Source organism: Tenrec ecaudatus, chromosome 7 (genome assembly GCF_050624435.1).
Source record: "Tenrec ecaudatus isolate mTenEca1 chromosome 7, mTenEca1.hap1, whole genome shotgun sequence".
In the NCBI taxonomy this organism is placed as follows: Eukaryota; Metazoa; Chordata; class Mammalia; order Afrosoricida; family Tenrecidae; genus Tenrec; species Tenrec ecaudatus.
In genome coordinates this window covers 119,335,032-119,357,847 of record NC_134536.1, presented here as the reverse complement: position 1 = coordinate 119,357,847, position 22,816 = coordinate 119,335,032, and the positions used below count along the sequence as shown (strand labels likewise).

At 44.6% G+C, this 22,816-nt stretch overlaps 1 protein-coding gene across 1 annotated transcript in view; it reads right to left on the bottom strand.

Annotated features, from left to right (window-relative positions):
• Window positions 1-22,816, bottom strand: part of PKHD1 (PKHD1 ciliary IPT domain containing fibrocystin/polyductin) — a 588,229-nt gene that overhangs the window by 471,176 nt on the left and 94,237 nt on the right. The window contains exons 29-33 of the mRNA XM_075554069.1: window positions 16,720-16,915; window positions 15,906-15,973; window positions 12,440-14,029; window positions 8,106-8,249; window positions 2,150-2,366 (exon numbers count right to left, since the gene is read on the bottom strand). Of these exons, the coding sequence (XP_075410184.1) occupies window positions 2,150-2,366; window positions 8,106-8,249; window positions 12,440-14,029; window positions 15,906-15,973; window positions 16,720-16,915 (2,215 nt within the window). The remainder of the gene's footprint in view (window positions 1-2,149; window positions 2,367-8,105; window positions 8,250-12,439; window positions 14,030-15,905; window positions 15,974-16,719; window positions 16,916-22,816) is intronic.

Below are 22,816 nucleotides of genomic sequence, written 5' to 3'. Positions count from 1 at the left end.
TGCTAACTGTAGTTGTTGTTTAGAGGAGAACGGGGCTTGTTTTCCATTTGTTTGGGGATAAAAGTTTCACCTGGAAAGTTGTGGCTCATTTTTTTCTTTTTAAAATCAGTTTATTGGGGCTCATACAACTCTTATCACCATCTATACATCCATCCACTGTCTCAAGCACATTTGTACATCCATTGCCATCATCATTCTCAAAATATTTTCTTTCTACTTGAGCCCTTGGTATCAGCTCTTCAATTTCCCCCCTCCCTCCCTGTACCCCTTGACTCATGAACTCTTGATAATTTATAAATTATTATTTTTCATGTCTTACCCTGTCCATTTCCCTTCTCTCACTTTTCTGTTGTCCATCCCCCAGGAAGGAGGTTATATGTAGATCCTTGTGATTGGTTCCCCCTTTCTACCCCACCTTCCCCTCCCCCTTCTGGTATCACTACTCTCATTTTTTTCCCCCGAGCTGTTTATCTGTCCTGAATTCCCTGTGTTTCCAGTTCTTCTCTGTACCCTTGTACATGCTCTGTCTAACTGGATTTGTAAGGTAGAATTGAGATCATGATAGTTGGAGGTGGGGGGAGCATTAAAGAACTAGAAGAAAGTTGTATGTTTCATCATTGCTATACTGCACCCTGACTGACTTGTCCCCTCCCCACGACACTTCTGTAAGGAGCTGTCCAGTTGCCTACAGATGGGACTTGGGTACTCCCCTCATTCACAGTGATATGATTTTTATTCTTTGATGCCTGCTACCTGATCTCATCAACACCACATGATCACACAGGCTGGTGTGCTTCCTCCATGTGGACTTTGTTGCTTCTCAGCTAGGTGGCCACTTGTTTACCTTCAAGCCTTTAAGACCCCAAATGCTATATCTTTTGATAGCCAGGCTCCATCAATTTTCTTCACCACATTTGCTTATGCACACATTTCTCTTGAGTGATGGTGTTGGGAAGATGAGTATCATGGAATGCCAATTTAATAGAACAAAGTGTTCTTGTATTGAGGGAGTACTTGAGTCCAGGCCCAATGTCTATCTGCTACCTTAATACTAAACCTATAAATATATGCACATAAATCTATTTCCCTATCATCATATATAAATATGGTTACATATGTAGATGCCTATATTTAGATCTCTATGCATGCCCTTTGCCTCCTAGATCCTTTCTCTATTTTATTTTACTTTCCTCTTGTCCAACTATCATGTTCAGTCTTCATTTGGGTTTCAGGAATTCCTCTTGATTACATTGCCCTTGATCAATCCCTACCAGGCCTCTTTCTATACCCTCCTCACCATCGATTTTGGATCATTTGTTGTTCCTTTGTCCTTGGGGGTGTTATTATCCACTTCCTTTTCCCCCACCTCCCCTTCTCCCAGGACCCCCAGTATTGTCTGCCCTGTTGTTTTCTCCTCAAAATTGTTCATCCTGCCTATCATATCTGGATAGACCTGCAGAGATAATAATATGCACAAAGAAACAAGACAGAGCAAAACAAAGCAACAAAAGAAACAAAAAAAAATAATGACAAAAAATAAAAGCCTGTAATCATACTGATGACATTTTTTACTAGCTGTTGTTGTTTGAAGGGAAGGAGGAGTTGTTTTCCATTTGTTTAGGGATAAAAGTTTCACCTGCAAATTTGTGGGGTTTTTTTTACTTAAAACAATTCTTATAAGCTTATAGATTGAAAATCCAAACTCTATGATACTTCTGTCCATGCATCCCCCTTCTTTTGAATAAACACTGTACAATCAGGTTTTACTGTGACATTTTTCTCCTACTTGTGACTCTGTTTGGAAATAAAAAGAAAAGAGGGGAAAAATCCTTCTGCTTTTCATAATGTCTAATCTTTTTCCCCATTGGCACTCACCAGATGTTGCTTTGGATCAGAAGATAAATATTAAAATCTAAGCAAGAACAAAGCGAGCTGTTTACTGGGCAGATTTTTTCAGATGTTCTCTTGAACACTTGAAAAAGACAGGAGATGCTTTGATATGCAGCTGGCTGGAGTTCACAATGGAGCGGCCTCTCCACAGAGCGTTGTGGGACCCAGGCAAAGTCCACTCACCCTAACAGCCCAGAAGGCTCTATTGGCCATCTAATCTAATCCGGGGAAGGTTCAGAAGCAGAAAAGGTAGGTTTACCTGATGAAAAGTCCTGAGAACAATAGAAAGGATGGCTCCGTCCAATGATCTGGCTCAACGAAGCATTGAGAATACTCTTCACAAATGTAGACATACGGCCATGAGCTGGGCAGTCTCTCTGTCCCCACAGTGACAGTCAACTCACAGTGCACATAGGTGTGACTGGTGGCTTCACAGCTCCCCTCAGGCTCCAAGCCACACAGGAACGCCAAGGACACTACAAGAAAAGGACACAGTAAGTTGAGGTCATTGCCACCAAAAAACACCATTCATAAATGAAGTTCATGCATTTTCCTTTGACCAATCAGAAAATGCAGTTAACTTTCCATTTAAACACACACACACACACACACACACACACACACACAGAGGATCCTCGTAACACAGGGGTCAAGTGCTTGGCTGATCACTGAAAGTTTGTCTGTTCAAAACCCCACCCAGTGTCTTTGCCAGAGAAAGACCTGATGGTCTACTACCTTAGAGATTAACTTGAAACAAACAGACAAACTTGCTGCCATCGAATCAATCATGATTCATCGCGACACTAGAGGACACGGTAGAACTGTCCCTGTGAGTTTCCCAGACTGTAGCTCTGTCTGGGAGCTGCTGACCTTGCAGTTAGCAGCCTACCATGTTACCCTTCCACACCACCAGGCTCCAGCCTGAAAGACTGCATGCAGCCCGGGAAACCCTCCGCACCAACTGACTACACAGGGAGGAGGGTGTGATTTATAGACAAGGACGGGAGTATCATCTTTTAAGTCATCAGCCATTATAGTGTGTTGGGAATGAGGGCGAGAGCAGAGTGGAGACCCAAAGCCCATCAGTAGTCCATTGGACACGCCCCTGGTCCAAGTGGCCACAAGGGAAAGAAGAGTCAGGGTGCAGTATAGCGCCAACGAGACAGAGAACCTTCCGCTAGTTCTTTCCTGCTTCCTCGCTGTGCCTCGCCCTCACTACCATGACCCCAATTCTATCTTACCAATCTGACTAGACCAGAATAGGTATACTGATACAGAGAAGAGCTCGGAACACAGGGAGCCCAGAACAGATAACCCGTCAGGGACAATAAGGAGAGCAGTGATACTGGGAGGGGAAGGGCAGTGAGGGGGGGGTGGAGTAAGGGGGACCCATCACAATGACCAGCATATGGCCCCCATCCCAGGGGGACGGACAGCAGAAAATGAGTGAAATGAGACAGCAGTCAGTGCAAAACATGAAAAAAAGAAGAATTTAAAAATTATCAAAAGGGCATGGGGGAGGGAGGGAAGGTCGGGGAGGGAGAGGGGAAAACAAGGAGCCAATGCCAGGGGCTCAAGTGGAAAGAAAATGTTTTGAAAAAGATGATGGCAACATATGTAAAGACATGTTTGACAAAATGCATATATGTATGGATTGTGATAAGAAGTGTAAGAGCCCCCAACAAAATAATGTGTGTGTTGGCAGCTCAAACCCACCCCCAGGTGCCCTGAGCAAAAGGTGCCTTGTAAGACCCGGGAGGGCCTCTCCTCTGCACGCGTGGGGTCGCCATGGGTCGGATTGCCTCAGAGGCAAAGTTTTGTCTTTGTTTTCTTAGTGACAGAAGTTCCTGCAAATCCACAGGCCAACCAGGGATCCAGCAGCATTGCAAGTGCCCCCCTTCTTCCACGGGTCGCGAAGTCGCCCATGGCCTTCCTGCCCTCCTTTGCATCACAGTGATTTCTCTTCATCAATGAGATTGATTTTTGCTTGCTTTTTAACGTTATAAAGTAGAATACACGGTATAATATTCTCAGACCTGGTTTTTTCACACAAATGTCTGTTTCTTAGGTTGTCTATTATATTGTAGCTAGCCCTTATGCATACATTTTCCCTTCTCTTCAAGATCGTATTAGATGAAACTATTATGATCTAGTTCTCTAGTCTCATTCTAGCAGAATGGGGGGAGTGGGATTAATCACTTCTTGCTATTCCAAACATGGGCAAAACTATCTGAAGAGTATATACCTATAAAGAGAATTGCTCGTACAAGTTCAACTCTACAAGATGGTGCCAGATTGTTTCTGTAAGTGGCTGTGCCATTCTGCACACCTGTGTGTGAGTTCCTATTGCTCCATGTGATGCAAACACTGCAAACTGATTTTTGCCAGCCCTACCGTGTATAACATGGCATATCATTGTGACCGACATGTGCAGTTTCATCATGACGTTTTAGGTCAATCAACCTTCTATTTATTAAAAATTCCCATTTCCTCTTTTGTGAAATTACGATTCTTATCATGTGCACATTTTGCTATTGGGTTATTGGTTTTTTTCTGACTAAGTTGTGCTCTTAATATATTCTGAGTACTAATCCAATGAAGATTACATGACTAAATTGTTTACTGTCATCATGAGATCTCTTGATTAGCACAAGTCCTTGATTTTAACATAATTATGATTATTAACATAAGAAAATCAGTTGCTTGATGCCCTGTGGCACCCAGCCATTTACTTCTGGGTTATAGACAGTAGACAGAACATCACCAAACAGACTCACAATAACCTCCGCAAAAGATGATTTAGAAAAATTTTGTTTGAAGCATTAATCAAGTAAGAAGGAGGAGGGGGGGGGGAAGGGGGAAGAAGAAGAAGAAGACGACGACGAAGACGAAGAAGACGAAGAAAACAATACACTGCTATCTCTGTAGCGATGGAAAGCTAACTTTTCCATGAAGGTGTGTAACAAATGTTACCGACAGTTTAAACTAGCAGCCTCACAGGATTATCGCCTGGTAATAATCAGACAGTACCTGTGAGAGAGGTTGTAGTTATTCAATAACACCCAAACATCATTGCTCATGTTGCACCTAGCACCTGACACCTATAGCATGTTTTCGGTGCACGCATTTCCAATGAATTTCAGTGATAAAAAATGATTGACAGTAGGACTCTAATAGAGATAAACAAAACTTTGAGGAATATCATGAAAAGTCTCCAGTCAGTAAGACCTACTGAGGATAAAATCAAGCTAACACCTACAGAACAATAAACCCATTACAGGGGATGGAGGAAGACCATCAGCAAGATGGGTTGTAAAGCGCAGGCGGGTGGGACCAGAATCCTCAGGTTGTACTCAGAGCTCTGCACTCAGTGACTATGCGCAGCCTTCATCAATCGAGCCTCTCTGACCCGTGGGAAAGACCAAGACTCCTTTTGAAAAATCCAGTGGGTTAAGACATATGAAGCAGGCAACTTGAAGAGCAAAGGTTTTGATGATGTTCGAACCCACAGCAGAGGTCATGTTCACCTAACAGGATGCTTTAGCAAGCCAGCGTAGGAAAGAGTAAAAGTCTTCTGTGTTAGGAGAGAAGCTTGAGGGTAAGTCGCGATTGGCGATACTGACTGGTAGCAAAAGAATTCCTTTCAAGCCCTTCCTAGAGCTGCCCCGCTCGGGAAAAGAAAGCTCACTCGCACGGTGGCACTGGGACAAGCCAAAGGACAATTAGACATGTTCTAGGCCAACATCTGTCACCTGGAACGTAAACCTCCATTCTCTTTAGTGTACAGAGTTCAACAGAAACTCAAAATGAGGGTCAAGGTTCAAAATGACTGTGCGTAAATTAGAGAAGGTAAAGGACAGAAAAAAATGAAAATCGTGAAATATTAAACCATGGGCGAGAAATGAATAGTAAAGAAAAAGGAAGGGGCATATATGAACATATAAAGTGAGGACAGCCCAGCTGTGCACAGACAGAGGCATCATGGGAAAACATACACACCTGCACGCACTCCTGAGGATCTCAGTAGGACCCATAATAACCATATAAAAAAAGAGTATTGGCCAGTGAACTGGCAGGGCAAAGCTTTATGGTGCTAGATGATGTGCAGGGGTAGTTGATGATATGACCCCTAGCATGGTGAGTGAGGTAGAAGATGGAGCACTCAGACCCATAACTATGACAGTCTTCTAAGGGTTGCTGCCACGAAGAAATTGTCCACGGAAACCATTTGAAAACAGAGCCGATTCTTCACTATGTGTGTTCTGCGCAGTCCTAAGCGTGGAAGAAGTCGTAGCAGTGTCTCCTAATTTATGAGATGCACTCCCTGTGTTCCTTTGATGCACATAGTGAACTTACTTCCTAGCAACAAATGGCCCATCACCTACTCATCTTCAATGCCATTTCTGGGAGTTGATAAAATGCCCACATGCCACCCTTCCTGTACCTTCAGGAAGGGGCCTCTGGAGCTGATGCTCTGACACTGTGATGAAAAGCCTGTAAAGTGTCTTTTGTGGTGGTTGTTTCGGTTTTGTTAGTAAATAAAAGTAGAAATAATTCAAAACATTCCTTTCCCCCAGTGAAAGGGTCCTTTCACAATCAATGAGTGTTTGCTGCCACCTCCTGTTGATGTTTAAAAGTTACAGCTTCCCATTCATTTTGCTCTTAAAAAAATCAAGGAAGTTTGAGAAATTATCTTCTAAACATTAATCAAATATTTTAGTGCGGAACTCCTGTCTTATGTTTCTACTGTGCCCCAGCCCCTTCATTTACTTCTCATACCAACCATTAATTCTACACCTGCACGGCACCCACGCTGTTCTCTGCACGGCCGGTAGACGGAGAAGGAAATGCCAGTTGGTTGAGATCCACTTGACTCTGATTCACCACATAGGGATTTCAAGGTGTGACCTTTCAGAAAAAGCTCACCCAGATCTCCCACCTCTGCGTAGGTTTAAACTGCCAACTTCTCTGCTCCTAGTTGACTACTTAAAATGTTTGAATTAAGTTAACCCCAATGTAGACATACATTTCCATCTTTGTGGATCTTAGGTCTTTCTGTTGTAGAATCGATCTCCCTCCCATAATACTCTCCTTCAGTACATAATGATTTCAGAGTATTCAATCTCTTGGAATGAGCAAGGAGACTTCAAAAAAAATCTGTGGAGACCATCTAACATCTTTGAATTGTATTTATCCACATTTTGAAGCCTCCTTGTGTTTGAAATAGGGATTATGTTTCCTTCTTTTTCTTGTCTAAGGAAAGGCATAATCATAATCAAATTCTCCACCCCAGCATTATCATACAAGCTCAAGTCAAATGAAACTCAAATCACCCGGTAAATCCTTGGCCTAAGCACAGAGTTCAGGGCGGAAACTTAGTGACGTCATGGACTGAGCTGCACGGAAGGCATGTCTCTACGTGCACAGCGACAAGATCTCTGATTATGCAAACAAGGTAATCCCCTGGTGAGTCGGTCCTGTGATAATAATGATCATCTCTTCCCTGGGATGTCTTTGTGTTTTTAACTCAGGGAGTGACTGTCCCGTGTCTTTACACCCTCACATGAGAATACCAATGCTTAGTACTTTCCTCTCTAATCTCTCCACCACACAAACATGTATCTTCCAGTACCATACTTAGCTTCATGGTACATGGCTTAAAACAGCTGAGTGACCATGGTGCTTTGCAGCTGGAATTTGGGATCAGGTAATTACTTGGCCCGTTACAGAACGGGATAAAGTTAACATTGGTTTGCTTGCCTATAATAAGAATTCGGAAAAAAAAGTACACAAGGCCAGCATTCCAGAAATGCCTGCCTCTATCTACTCTATCACTTTATCAGTCCTGCTACAGGCAGATGTCTTCAATAGCCTGGCCTCTGACTGGGCTAGGCTCCACGAGGCCTCTGACTGTCACGGAAACTCATATTCTGATGCCGCATCACCTGCTCCGTCACTGTCTGACTGCAGTCAAGAGCACGGGTGACACCTTGTCGGTTGTTCATTTACCATCGACCCAGCACGAGGACAAAAACATTACCATAGAATCATTTTCATATATATTCTAACAACAGTTGATGAGTTTTCCCAGAAACTCATCAAGAATCAGTGCTCAGCGTGCTAATCAGTCCTAATGATACTAATTACAAAATGGAATCAATCGAAATAGTATTCTCATGGATCTTGCATTTTAAAAATCCTGCCTTTGTACTGACCGTCCAGTGGTGGAACCAAGCAGCTGAAGGCAGACACCGTAGCATTCTCCAGGACTCGGCAGGGAGCACCACACACCGCAGCTGAGATATTCCCCGGAGAAAATCCAGCTCCAAACACATGCATAAGCCTTCCTCCCAGGCAACCTTTAAAGACAAAATTTTAAGTTGATGATCTACGGCTCAAGCCTCTAGAAGGAAAAGCCCTCTTTCTCAACTCAAAAATCAACCCCTGCTTTCTGGGTGTTCGCCCTCCTTACCAAGCCCTCTGGAACCCAACATCGGCTGAGGTCGCAGATAGCCTCAGTTTCCTCTTCGCCAAGGTTCTGGCTTCTGGGACCTGGACCCTGTTCTCTCTGAGAAAGCTCACTTTCAACAGCCTGGTAGGTGAACAAGTATTTTTTTCACGTACGAATTTCTCTGTCACTGCCATCGGGTCGAGTCTGACTCAGAGACCCAAGAGGACAAGGTAGACTGCCTCCGTGGATTTCAGAGATGGTCACTTTCCTGGAGTAGAAATCCTCCTCTTTCGCCCCATGGAGTGACCAGTGCTTTCTAGTCACTAGCCCTGTATTTAGCAGCCCCATGCATAACCCACTCTGCCACCTATGATAGGTACAGTTTTAAAGTTTCACCGAGAGCCGAACGCTTCCCCAACCACCTATCCCATGGCTCATGGGTAGGTGTCCATACTGGTTCTCGGGAATCCCTCTAGAATTTTCTAAGAACTTTTCTTATATATACAATAGGATCATCCTGTACATATTATTCTGCGAGAGGTTTGTTGGACTTAAAAGTATACTTTAAATATCTTCCTCAATCAATTCACCTAGATCTAGCTCATTCTTTAAAGCTCTTTAAAATCCCATTACATGAGTAAGCCACAATGTTCTGGCAGTTTTCCTACTGATGAATATTTCAATTGCTTTTCCTTTTGAAAATTTGGGCCAAAATTAATGGTGTTGTCATGGACTGTGCACATTTAAGGGGGGGCGTTTGTACCTGTTTTGTAACAGTTCATTACAAACTCTGAAGCGCTCAGTCATGGGAAAAGTGCATTTTTAAACTTTGGTGGGTATTGTCAGGTGTCCTCAAAAACAATTTTGCTCTAGGTAATATGGTGTGAGGGCTCTTGTCTCAAAAAAATTAAAAAATTAAAAGCATGTTCTGCTTCAGTCGGAGAACCAGAAAAGGAGTCATTGTTGAAGGCCCACTTTCACCAGCACTCTCAGACCCGTGGGACCCTCTAGTCCACAGTAAGGTTTCAAGCACCAGCTGCCTTCGGGTCCAGTCTCCCTGGCACTCACACAGCCCCCGGACAAGCTCACAAATGCCACTTTAGGAGGAAGGGTGCATTTCCTATCTCTGCTCAGTACTTTAAATCATGACCCATAGAGAGCAGAAAGAGCACTTTAGGAATCTTCAGGTCCAAGCCCCTTTGTCCACTAAAGGAATCTGAGGTTTATATGGACAGCATGGTCTCCATCACCCCACAGAGTGAGGGAGCAACACAGAACCCCAGCTTTCCATCCAGCAGCGGCCCGAGAAAGGTGTTCTAAGAAATAGCGCGGTCAGTGCCTCATCGGTCTAAGATTCTAGCTCCTGGATCTCTGTTAGGGGAGCCAAAATCAAAACTATCATTGGGGAAGAAAAGGTAAGGCACATTTATATCTTTGCTTTTTTTATGGCATGTATTGGTCTAGAAGGCATAGTCTGCCTCTGTGAATGAGTGCTATTGAAAGTGCTTCCCTGAGGAACCTCTCAACACCAGCGGTGGGAGTGGCGACACCAGGAGGGAAGGGGGTGCAGAAAGGGAGAATGGATCTTGGAGATCTATGTGTAACCTCCTCTCTGGGAGATGGGCAATGGGGAGGCAGGTGAGGGGAGACGCCGGGGAGTGTAAGATAAGATATAATAATTATTTATTAACTATCAAGGGACCAGGGGTGGGATCGGGGAGGGAGGGAGATGGGGGAGAAATAGGGAAACCGAGCTGATTCCAGGAACGCAAGTGGAAGGTGAATTATGAGAATGACGAGTGCAATGAATGTATAAGGGTGCTTTGCTCAATTGATGTATGTACCGACTGTGATAAGAGCCTTATGAGCCCCAATAAAAAAGATTTTTAAAAAAAGACAAAAAGCATTGAAGGTAGTAAATTTCCTAACCAAGCCTGGATAATTAACTCTGAAGAGAATATTTAGATTTTTATTGAAATTAAAGTATAACTATTTATAGTAAAATACTTTTAAGTAAACAATAAAAATTTATCTTTGGAATATCAAAAAATAAATAAACAGTTAACTTAAAAGTAAAAAAAAAGTGCTGCCCTACCTCCAGCCCTCCTTGTTTGCATAAATAATGTCTGACCATGCAAGTCTTTAATCTGAACATGTACACTTTCCTTTTCTCAACAGTGTTTTAAATTCTATAGCATTGACTAAATTAATGATACTGTAGAAGAATCAACATATGCTCCATAGAGATATTTTATAATGTCCCTCAAGGGTGTTGCTAGAGAGGATGAGGAACATATATAAACCATCAATACAAGATGGATGTTGAGCTTGGACTTAATCACTGACCTAATTCAAGAACAATTAGTTCTTATGACCTAGCCCTACTCAATACTCACCCTCATGAAAAAAATCACTGAAGATATGGGTGCTATAGCAAAGTATCCTGAAGAAATAAATACAAAGTATATCAGATAGTGACTGGTTATCAGAAAGAATAGTGTCTGGAGTCTTACAGGCTTTTCCTAAAACACGCAGACATCTAAGTGAGGCGTTAGATAAGTCCACTCATAGGAAGCAGACCAGCTTATGTGATCCAAAGATTGTAAATAATAAAATCCAAGATACAAGGAGGGACTAGTATTAGAGTCTAACTTCTGACCACCTCGTTTGCAGAAAGATATGGATGACAAGGAAACCCCAAAATCTGTTAGCAGAGTCCCCGTGTGGATTAAGCCTGTGGTGAATTCCCTCTGAGCACTGAGTGGGGACGTGAATGGCCTTGTTATCAGAGTGCATTGCTGATGTAATTTAAACCTGATCATTTGTTCTTCTTTTTGATCCATTTTAAATTTGTTCTAGTTTTTATTATTTTCTGCTTTCTTTTTTATTGAGGTTTTTGTGTTATATTTTCTTAATGTTGTTCAGTTGGGGTTGTTTTTTGTATATTGTTGTTTATGTGAAATCTAGGAGAGATAATTTTAGAGACTACTGTTCCTGGATTAATAGTTTCTTAGGATTATAACAAGGAGGTTGGAGGCAATGGGGGCTAATAAAATAAATATAATAATGAGGAAACCATTCTAAAATTGATTGTAGTAATGATTGAACAACGCTTTTTAGTATGTTTATGCCATTGAATTGTATGATATACAAATTATGTGGCAATAAAATTGCTTCTTTTTTTTAGTATTTCTAAAAGGGGGAAAATTCATCAAAGGCAATGGCACTATGCCATTGGCTTATTATTGATAAACTCTGATCTCTAAAATATTACAAATTCATAAAACTTTATAGTTCATAGGTTTAAAATAATGCAAACTGGGTCATTGACCTAAAGACAAATGATGTCCATAAATGATTAAATGATGAGCACGCATGTTATCATCTGAGTTAAAACAAATTAGATCAGGTTACTATATTAGATTAAATGAAAATCAAACACTTAGAGAATATACACAATTTCCATGATAAAAATAATAATAATAAAATCTTGTAAGTGGAGCACAAAAAGACAGGTCGCAAAAGGAGACCACAATGGTAAGAAACCAGTTACTCTTCTTTCTCCTTCTAGCTTTCAGATTAACGATTCTCTCTCTTCGAAGTGCGCGTCCCTCCTCATCTGTCCCCTTTGCTCGGCTTATACTGTGATCTGTGTTCCCCAAAACTAGTTGAAGCCCCACCTTTTATACCTAGGAACAGGACCTTGTTTGGGGAAATGAGTTTTTGCTTTGAAAATGTTTTCAGGTAAAATGGTCACGTTCTACCAAAGTCAGCTGCCTAAAAAAAAAAGAAGAAGAAGAAAAAGAAAGGGGGGGGGGGTCCTCCTAAAAACAGAAGAACGGTCCGGAAAGCAGATGCACCCATGGGGGAAATTGCATGTGAGGGTCTATCTAAGCACAAAAGAATGCCAAGACATCCCTGGGGCTGCCGGAGGCTGAGAGAGACAGAGAGGAGCCCTGAGACCAAACTACAAAGCTTGGCCCTGGGGACACTTCGCCTTTGGACCCCCTAGCCTTCAGAATGGTGAGGAGATCAAGTTCAGGTTCTTAAAGTATGTGGCATTTCTGTCACGCAGGACCAGGGCCCGGGGACCCTTACCAAAGTTCTTGGTCACGGCAGTCACAGTGGCTCTGGTGGTGAGCAGCAGAGCAGAGGAAGCCCACCCTCTCAGGTGGTCGTAGCCTCTGACTCGGTACTCCCCTGCAGGAAGCGAGGGAACGCTGCAGCGGAGAGCGGTGTGGTTCCCGGAGACACCCACGCAGGGTGACAGCCCGATAAAAACGTCCATGTGAGCCGCTCCTGTGATCTGAGCCACCACCAAGGTTAAGACGCCATCCGTCTGAGACACAGAGAGCAATTCCGGGGTGAAGGCCTGGCTGTAACCAATGATGCCCAGGTGGTACCAGAGCCCATCTGCTTCTATCTCCAAGGCAACGGAGCCATTGCCTGCGGGGACGATGCACTGGATGGAGCCGGAGCTGATGTTCATGGAAAGGCAGGCCTGCTGGCCCACGTGGACGGATGTGGCCTTCTGTCCTTGCAGGGCCGTTCCCTCCAGGGTCAAGAGGCCTCCACCATGTATGCCGAAAGTCTTGGGGAAGTAACGAGACACTTGAGGCACGATGTCGAAGCGTCTGGAAACATTTCTCCAACAAGCATACCCATTTCTCTTGTGAACCACTGACAGGTAGTGCGGCCCAGGAGGCAGGTCCCTCACCCGGCACGCCACCTGGCTTGTGTTCCAGAAACGGACACCACAAGATATGTGGTCATCCACAAACACCGTCAGTTGGTCGGAGGTGGAACCGAACCTCTGCCCCTGAATCAGCACCGTGGTGAGGGGCCCACTGGTGGTCGTGGTGAAGGAACTCACTGTGGGAGTGGTCTCTTCCCGCATGAAGAAGGTACAGTGCCCCTGGCAAGCGCTCAGCAACCCATTGACCAGAACGGTGACGTTCCTGGAGATGGAAGCTCCAGGCAAGCGGTCGTCCACCCGGTGAAGCCGGCAGCGGATGGTGTGGTCACTGCAACCCAAAACGGTACACGGCACCAGGCCGGAGAGACCCACCCGCACTGCCTTCGTGCTGGAGCGGAGCACCAGGCCCCTCACGGTGAGCACCGTGCCCCCACAGATGGAGCCCCGTGTTGGGGAGATGGTTGTTACCCGAGGTGTCACCACCAATCGCTGGGTCACCGCAGACATGTCAGCAAAGCCCATGGGCCGCTGGCGGACCTGTAGAGGATAGACACCTGCCTCCACAGTGCGGAGGGGAAGGGAGCACCCGGCTAGGCTCCCGTTGCAAGATCTGGCCTGCAGCTCACAGTGGAAGCCCCCCAGAAGGATCGCCGAGGGGGCGACGTGGCTCCCTAACACACAGAGCTGCAGGCCGCTGCCCGTGAGGTCTGCTCGCAGGGCGGTGACCACGGGTGTGGCGGCTGCTTCATACAGGAAGGTGAAGTTCTTCTCTGCCGGTCTCTGGGGGAAAGACAGGTGGCCCATCTCGATGTGCAGGGGAGCGGCGACAGCGAGGGCGTCCGCACCGGGCCGTAGAGGGGCCGGCGGGGTCTCACAGCAGATGGTGGTCTCTGTTGAGTTCACGATGTCACAGGATCGATTGCCCACTAGGACCCGCACCAAGGTGGGGTCCTGAAGGAACCCCGCTCCTGAAATGCTCAGGATGGTTCCACCTAAAGCAGGAATATCGAGGAATAAAATGCAAACGTGAGATTCGGAACCAGCAACCCACAGAGCCTGAGTAAGCCCCACGGAGAGTGAAAGGTAGACTGGGCCCTAAGGGAACCTCAATTCTCTCACCTCTCCCCAACAGCCTCAAATGTGCCACCATTGTACAGGACCACGGGGGCTCAAATGTGCATCACTAAACAATGTGGGGTGCTCTGTAGGAGAGGTGTAATCGAGTCATTAAGATCAACTTTTCAGTGAACGGTATATTATGTTCTGAAAGAGCTTGTTTCTATTCACTAATGAAGTATGAAAATGCTTGGAATCATCGGATGCACTACTATCTTAGCATCCACTGTCCAATGCAGGACCTCTGGTAGCATTGGGCTGCTGACTGCTAGGTCCGCAGTGTGAAAGCGCCAGGCTTTCTACACGCATAAAGAGCCCGGTGGAGAGTCTCTGAAATCCACAGGGGAAACTCGGCCTTGTCCTGCAGCATAGCCGTGGGTCAGAATAGACTCCGTGGAAGTGAGTTTGGTTTGGGTTGTTTTGGGTTTATGGTTTTGTTGTGTTGGCTTTTTAATACTATATTACAGTGGCCTCATATGTTGGTTGGACATGGGGTAGGGCAAACCGAACTGTGATGCATTTGAACTACGGTCTTGCCGGAGAATATGTAGAGTGCCAAAGCAACGAACGCATTTATCTCGGAGAAAGTACAGCTACTGAGCTCTCCAAAAGCAAGCATGCGAGACTTGATCTCATGGATTTCAGGCATGTTATCAGCAGAGAGCAGTCCCTGGTAAAGGACATCATGCTTGGTAGAGAGGCAGTGAAAATGAGGACGACCCTTGAGGAGATGGACTGACCCTGTGGCTGCAGCAAAGGGCTCTCACACAGAGTCATATTGAGAGTGAAACAGGACCAGGCAGTGTTTTCTTCTGTGGGCCATGAGATTGTTATGAGTACGCTTCAACTTTACAGCACCTAGCAACAGCATGCAATTTTGATTCCTCACAGGGATTCAACTTAAACATTAAGTTAAAAAATCAAATTCTTTGAAATACACGTATCTATCACTGTAGAACCTATATTGGGATGTATTATAGGATATGTATGATATATATATTATATATGTTAGATCAAGAATCATTTTAAAAATGCATCATTGAGTCATGTCTGTGAATTTCCTGCTATCTTCCCAGAGTTTTGCCTTGCTCTCTGGGCAAGGAACCATAGTCCGACACCTGCAGGGAGGAGGTTGCATCAACTGACTGCACAGCATAACCCAGTCTTTGGCAGAGCCTAGCATCTTCTTAAGAGGACTTTTCTAGACTCAAAAAGGGATAACGTGGTATTTCTTAAATGGTCCCAGTGATGACTCTTATGCAAGTACATTGATTCTTTAGGGATTGTAGAGAACTCTCCCTGTTTATCAAGCCCTTGCTTTTTCCTTATAGGGACTCCGGTTTCTAACTCTTTCTGGACCATTCATCTGTGTCCCGAGAGAAAAATGAAGATGCCAAAGACTGCTCCCTCCTTTTCTCACATGACCTAAAACACTAACACAGGAAACCATCCTCTTGGTTTTCTAATAGCTATCTGAGATGTGCTATTCCACAGCCTCTTTCCATTAGGAAAAGGAAAACTAGGCACATGTCTTTCTCATAAAATTTCTTTCATCTACTCGGGTAACTGGGCTAAGGAATCAGTATGTGTTGGCACCCTTCGAAGTCCACCCATGAGTTCACAGATCTTGTCACTGGCCTCACTGGTCACTGCTGGTTAGCTGCAAGGGTTAATTAACCCAGGAATGATGTGTGGGTGTCTCTGGAACAGACTCCCTGGATACAAGACACCAGCCAGGTCAGAGCCACTCACCCAGGAGGGATCCACAGCAAGGCTCTATGCTAAAAACTTCTGTGAGGTAGTGGATGTGGAGATCAACCCTAGGGGAGAGAGAGGGAGGTCGTTATAAAATAACTAAGAGATGCAGAAGAGGAGGACAAGGAAGGGCGAGGAGATGGATAACTTGAGAGGGATAAGGAAAAAGAGAGGGGCAGTGGCATACATGTGAAATATCCAAAGTTTAGCAACGGTCTCACATATGATGATTGGGAGGATGGCACAGGATCAAATCATTGTTCGTGGGGTTGTTTTGACCCTAAGTCAACTCACTGGCACTCAACAATAACAACTACCAACAGCAAAAGAAAGAAATGGTGGGGGAATCGACTAGGTGGTGCCTGCCCTAGGCCAGCATCACATAGTCCCGTCAATCCCATAGGATCCAGCTATTTTCTAGAGAAAAAACTAAAAAAGAATTTTTAGAAAACTACTGTGCACAGGGCCCTCACAGCAGAGTGTGGCATGGATGAGGGTGGGGAGACATGATATGATCTTATAGAAAATCTAGAACCTATAGACCCCTCTTCTTTTCACATATACATGCCCACCCCATCGGCACTCCAACCATGAGCCAGGAAATCTGAGTTCCAGCAAGTGCCTTTTCCCTAGGAAGTAAATCCCTGGGAGAGTGCTGGTCAACAGGGTCTCTAAGATTTGTTCAAATATTGTGACTCTCATATTGATCCCCTAAATGAAGGGGATGAGGGGAAAAAGGAGACTCAATGGAATTCTCCAGCCAAATCGCGAGAGTAATCAATAGATCTGCCTTGACAGGTGTCCACCTCACCCTTGCGAGCGAATGCTGATGCCATTGATGGAAACCGAAATCCCATGGAGGCCAGCTGGCAGTGGGGGCAGCACCACCTCCAGGCCGTGAGGCGTCTGTGCGTGGAGCTGAGCCCAGGCATCCCGGACATGGACTTCCACATCCAACTCAGAGGAGTTCTCCAGCCACGTTGTTCCGATGAAAAGGCTCCCTCCTCCTGTGTGTGTGCAGAAGAACCCATTAGTCTCTCCGCCATGTGGGACCGTGGCATCAACCACCAACTCCATTTCAAAATGGTCTTAAATAATTAGACACAAGCTAACCCCTGTGCCTAATTCCATAATTTAGAGTGCAATGTCATTTTCTTTCCTTTTCCATGGAATTTTAGGAAACTGTCTGAATGGAGCTGTAGCCTATAACCTCAAGGACATCAAAAGCAAAGCTGTCAGACCAAGTGTACTCGAGAGACAGTAATGTATATTCCTGCAATGACGATTCAAGTACTTTAGAGGCTGAGGGGACTCCAAGCCAGCAAACAGTAATCTGCATCCGCCTTCTTACCCTTGTCTTTTCTACTGGTCTAAGTCCAAAACTCTACCCTCAGCGAGCCCTACTTGTAATATATCGCATGTGAGAACAGTCCTTCACAGCTGACAGAGAATTTTCCCATCACCCCTTTTGATCTCCCCTCCATCCTGCTGGCCTGGAGGGATAGACAGGAGAACCAGCAACTAAGGCCGTGCAGGCAAGGCCTACAAGCTAGTTCATGGAAAAGTCAAGGCCTCGGCTCACTCTTCTGCTCCCTATTTCAATTCCTTGATAGTTTCATTATCCACTGTACTAAACACCATGTCTACTAGGTTCCAAGGGAGAAAGTTCTGACTGTCCTTTTCTGAAACATCAGCCAATGAAAACCCTGCAGACTCCAGCAGTCTAATCCCATTGGACATCAAGCCACTGGCACTCACAACCTGCTCCTTGGCAGCTTACAATCTACTTGGGACAAGACCAAACCCATTGCTTTCAAGTCAGTTCTGACTCACAGTGACCCAACAAGACAGAGCAGAACTGCCCCTCTGGGCTTCCAAAGCTGCATCTTCTATACAGAAGCAGACTTCCTCAAACCCCTAACCTGGCTCTTACATTATAGACTCTGCAGTTCAATTCCTTTTCGCTCAAAGATTCGTTGTGTACCATCAAGAGACACAAAAGTAAAGGACACATGTGCCCTGTCCACATATGAATGTACCCAAATAACTCAAGTTGAAGTTCTCAGAAACCAAACGCTCTGCTGTCAAGTTCAATTCCAACTCATATTCACTCTACAGGGCAGAGTTAAATTGTCCCATAGGGTTCCCAAGGGTGTCTAGTTATGGAGTCAGATGGACACATCTTTCCATAGGGAGTGGTTGGTTAGAAGTGCTGACTGTTGAAGTTAGCAGCCAAGTGCTGAACTGCTGTGCCACCACGGTGCTTAGTTCAAGTTCCAGATCATAAAACAATTAAGTAGTTTGATTTAAAATAACTGTCTGGATAGCAGAAAAGGCCTCGTGATGTAAGCCGGTGCTGGAAATTCGAAAGATAAATCCGCCAAGGAAGTGAAACAAAAGAGAGATATTTATCCTTCTATTTTAAATGCTTTGCCACTTTACGCCAACCTTGTAAGGGTTTCCAGATTGATCAGCCAGTGGCTGAGAGAGAAGAAAGGGAAAGTGAGTGGCTTACTAGAAGACAAGAGACAGGTAGAAACAGTACAGGGCCAGGAGCACAGAAAGCTGTTGGTGGTTGAATGGCTGGTGACCAAAGAAGGCAAACGTAAGGGGGGTTAAGTTACTTCAGTGGGCTGTGGAGACCACCAAATTTTCTAAGCAAGAGAAGACTCTGAAGTGATTCTTCCCATCTCTAAGACACTGGAGAGAAGTAAGAAAATCCAGTCTGTACTCACGTGGTGTTTCCGTGAGGAGAGGCACGTGTGAGACAGAGTGGAGGTAAGCATACTAACCGTTCCTCAGGGATAAAGCAGCTCCAAAGTTCCTTCCACTACTATTGTTCTGGGCCTTCCACTTAAGACTAACCCCTAACCCGTACCTATGGCAGAGAAGAGCTGCCCCCAAGGATGTCTTAAGCTATAACATCTAGTGGAGTAGAACATCTTTACTCCTGTGAAGCCACTGATGAGTTTGAAGCACTGATCTTTCAGTTACCAACTGAGCGCTTAAACGTCCTATCACCAGGACGCCTTCTTCCAGCCACTAGCATTTGAGGGTTCTCTTCAGCACTAGAAGGAAGCCCTGGTGGCAGAGGGGATTCGGCTATGAGCTGTTATCCACAAGGTCAGGAGTTCTAAATCACCAGCTTCTCTGAGGGAGAAAGAGAGGGCTTTTTGCTCCCTTAAAGGTTTACAATCTTGGAAACTCACAGGGACAATCCTACTGCGTCATCCAGGCTCACTGCTCAACAGCAGCAGGGGCTTGTTTGGTTCAGGGCATGTGCCTACAAGACGTCACAGCCAATGAAAAGGAGAAGGACAAAGAGGAGACTATCGTTTGGTGAGAATGCTGTTCATAGATTAGTTACTTGTATAACTTCAAGGAACTCACTTTGAGTTCTCAAATTCTTGGATTTCTCAGCAAGGAAAAAGTCATAAAGGCTGTCCCATATTATCCACTGTAAGGATTGAGTTAACTATTGTACAAAAAACATCTAGAACCACACAGTACCTAAAGCAGCCCCAACTAACTTCATTTTCTTTCTTTCTCCTTGTTTCTTCCTGAGTTTTCCATCTTGTTTCTCCTCTGAAGTTTGAAGCCTCAGTAGCTGCTAGAACAGTGGCATTCATTTCCACAAAGCGTTAACCCGGTGCCTGTTCATGCAGGAGTCCCTGGGTGACGCCAACAGCTACTGGGCTGTCCGCTCCCTGGAAAGCAGCAATCGCAAAGCTACGAAGCACAGTTCTACTTTGAGACATAGATGAAGTTACCATGAGTTGGGTTGACTCTATGCCAACTCAGTTTGGCTACTCCATGCCAATCCGAGATATTCTTACTCTTGCTCCATCTGCAGTTTTCCCAATAAAGATGGAAAGTGCTGCCCGCTGACAAATGGAGACAGTGAAGAAAATAAGGAAGCTCAAAATCCTGCTCAAGAAGAGCTTCAGCTGAGATTCATGCACATTCAGCTCTGAGTGACAGCAAAGACCACATGAATGGCCCTGCACATCCAATTCTCCCTCCTCCTCCTCCTCCTCCTCCTCCTCCTCCTCCTCCTTTTAATCCTTTTCCTCCTCCTCTTCCTCCTCCTCCTCCTCCTCCTGTTCTTCCTCCTCCTCCTCCTCCTCCTGTTCTTCCTCCTCCTCCTCCTCTTTCTCCTCTTTCTCTTTCCTTCACTTTCATCTTAGCTTCATTGTCCTTATTAACATGGCATTCTGAATGGAGAGATGCAGCACTCTGGCTCAAAGGAGACATTCCCAGTAGGCTGCCACCTTTGTGGATTTTATGAGTCATATCATGCACTCTTCTTTGTTCTGCTCAGAGAAAGATTTAAATACAAGTGTAACCTCTGAAAATAAATGCATCGTATTGTTTACATCAATAACATGAACTCCTTGGACTCTTGGTCAATTGTCAATCTAATACTAGATGCCTTTGAGGCAGTGGTGCAATGAATTTATTCTTTTCATTATAGGTAGAAAATTTTATTAAAAGCCCAAATCACTGAATTCTGAATAGAACACAGATCTCCCTCCTCCCTTTTCTACCTCTTTCGGAAGAATCTATACCACTAAGGAATTTTACATACTTTGGTAGCCTGAGGCAGCAAATTCTTCTTCTGCACAATCCAATCTGAATTATATTGAAAAGCTAAAGGACATTTCCCTTTATTTATAAACTCTTGAGCAATGGCAAATGAAAAGAGTATCAGAAAAATCAAGCCCAGTTTTTTTTTCTTGAGGAAATATGGTGGTCTCTTAAAGGAACCAATTAGATAGAGTTGCCATAACTTCCTGTCGTCTAGCATTCAATTAGAGGATCCCAGATGGTATAGTGGTTACCCTGGGCACTGTGGTTCACATGGTGAGCAGTTCAAAACCACCAGCCGCTCCATGGGGGAAAGGTGCACCTTTCTACTCCCTCAAACAGTTACAGTCTCAGAAACTCACAGAGCAGTGCTACCTCGCAGAGGCTTGCTAACAGTCAGCATTGACTCGGTGACTTTTGCTTGAGCATTCAAGTAACCAGAAAGATGCATTATCTGTTACCCTTCCAAAACTGTGTGCTTTGTGTGAGTTCGATATTATGACCACTTCGCTGAGCATCAGTGGTTTAGCAGTTAAGACATAGTAATGCAGCATGATGTGACCTAACACAATATAATCCCTTTTATAACAGGATCTACTATAAGCAGCCCATCAGCTGTAAGAAAATAAGGGTGCGATGCAACAGCCTTACTGGATCACAATCCTCCCTCATACGATCAGTTGAAAGGAAGTTTCCTTTGGGGCTTTTTCTGCTTCCAATGTAAGTGGAAACTGTGGGAAATCTCACTTGCTTTCTACTGAGTCTAGATCTTGTGTCTGGGTCTTCAACCTCTGATTTTTTTTCCTTTGGAGCTAACAGCCTACCATATTGCCTGCTAATCCTGAGAGGCATCAGCAGCCTCCCATCTCACCTGCCCATCTTGGATTCATTAGTTTCTACAGCCACCAGCTTGTCATCTCCCTGTGAATCTTGGGTTCATCTGCTCCCCTGGGTATACAAGTCAGGAGACACCTCTACCCTAACCTATGACGTTGGAACCTGACAGGACTTTGACTTACCTAGTTCTACAAGTGTGATCCCTGTTCCTGAAATGAACTTACACACATATATATTCTTGATAAAAACTTACACACCTATATGTACATACATAAGTATATGTACATATACCCACACATACACCTATATAAGCTTCACTGATTTGGCTTCTGTAGAGAATCCAGTGTAAGACATTATGACATAATTATTATTCATTCCATCCTGGAAATATCACCTGGAATATCAAAGAAATCTTAAATCATTTCCTGTAGTTTGCTACTAAAAAGTACATTCTTTTAATACAGTGTGTTTCAAAGTCTTGTTCAGAACTCTTTTTTAAATCATTTTATTAGGGGCCCATACAATTCCTATCATAATTCATACATACATCAATCATGTAAGGCACATGTGTACATTCGTTGCCCTCATTATTCTCTAAACATTTGCTCTCTACCCAAGCCCCTGGCATCGGGTCCTCATTTTTCCCCTCCTTTCCCACACACCCCCCTCCCTCGTGAACCCTTGACAATTTATAAATTACTATTTTGTCATATCTTGTTCTGTCCCATGTCTCCCTTCACCCTCTTTTCTGTTGTCCGTCCCCCAGGGAGGAGGTCACATGTAGATCCTTGAAATTGGTTCCCCCTTTCCAACACACCCTCCTTCTACGCTTCTAGTATTGCCACTCACACCACTGGTCCTGAGGGAATCATCCGCCCTGGCTTCCCTGTGTTTCCAGTTCTCATCTGTACCAGTGCACATCCTCTGGTCTAGCCAGACTTGCAAGGTAGGATTTGGATCATGAAAGTGGGAGGGGGGGTTAAGAAGCTTTTAGGAACTAGAGGAAAGTTGTATTTTTCATCGTTGCTACATCGCACCCTGTCTCGTCTCCTCCCTGAGACCCTTCTGTAAGGGGCTGTCCAGTGGCTGATACATGGGCTTTGTCCAGAACTCTTAACTGTGCCCACAAGGACTCTGCAGGGAGTAAGAGACGGTTGTTTGAACATAACAAGGGGATGCAGTGGGGTTTGAAATTAAAAATGTGTGCATACGTATTGTATATTTTCACCATGCTTATTCAATCCATGTGCTAACACACAGTTTAAGAAGCGAGGCTGTGTGAGAAGAACGCCACATCAGGATTAAAGGAATTCTCATTAACAACCTGCACAGTGAAGATGCCGCAACCCAGGTTTCTGAAGGTGAAAAGGGCTGAAGCCCTTACTGATGACGATCAACGATCACAGCCTCCAGCCTGGGTGATGCCTCAACACAAAGGAAACAGAGATGCTCTAGGTACACCACTAAGCAAAGACTGGTGCTAT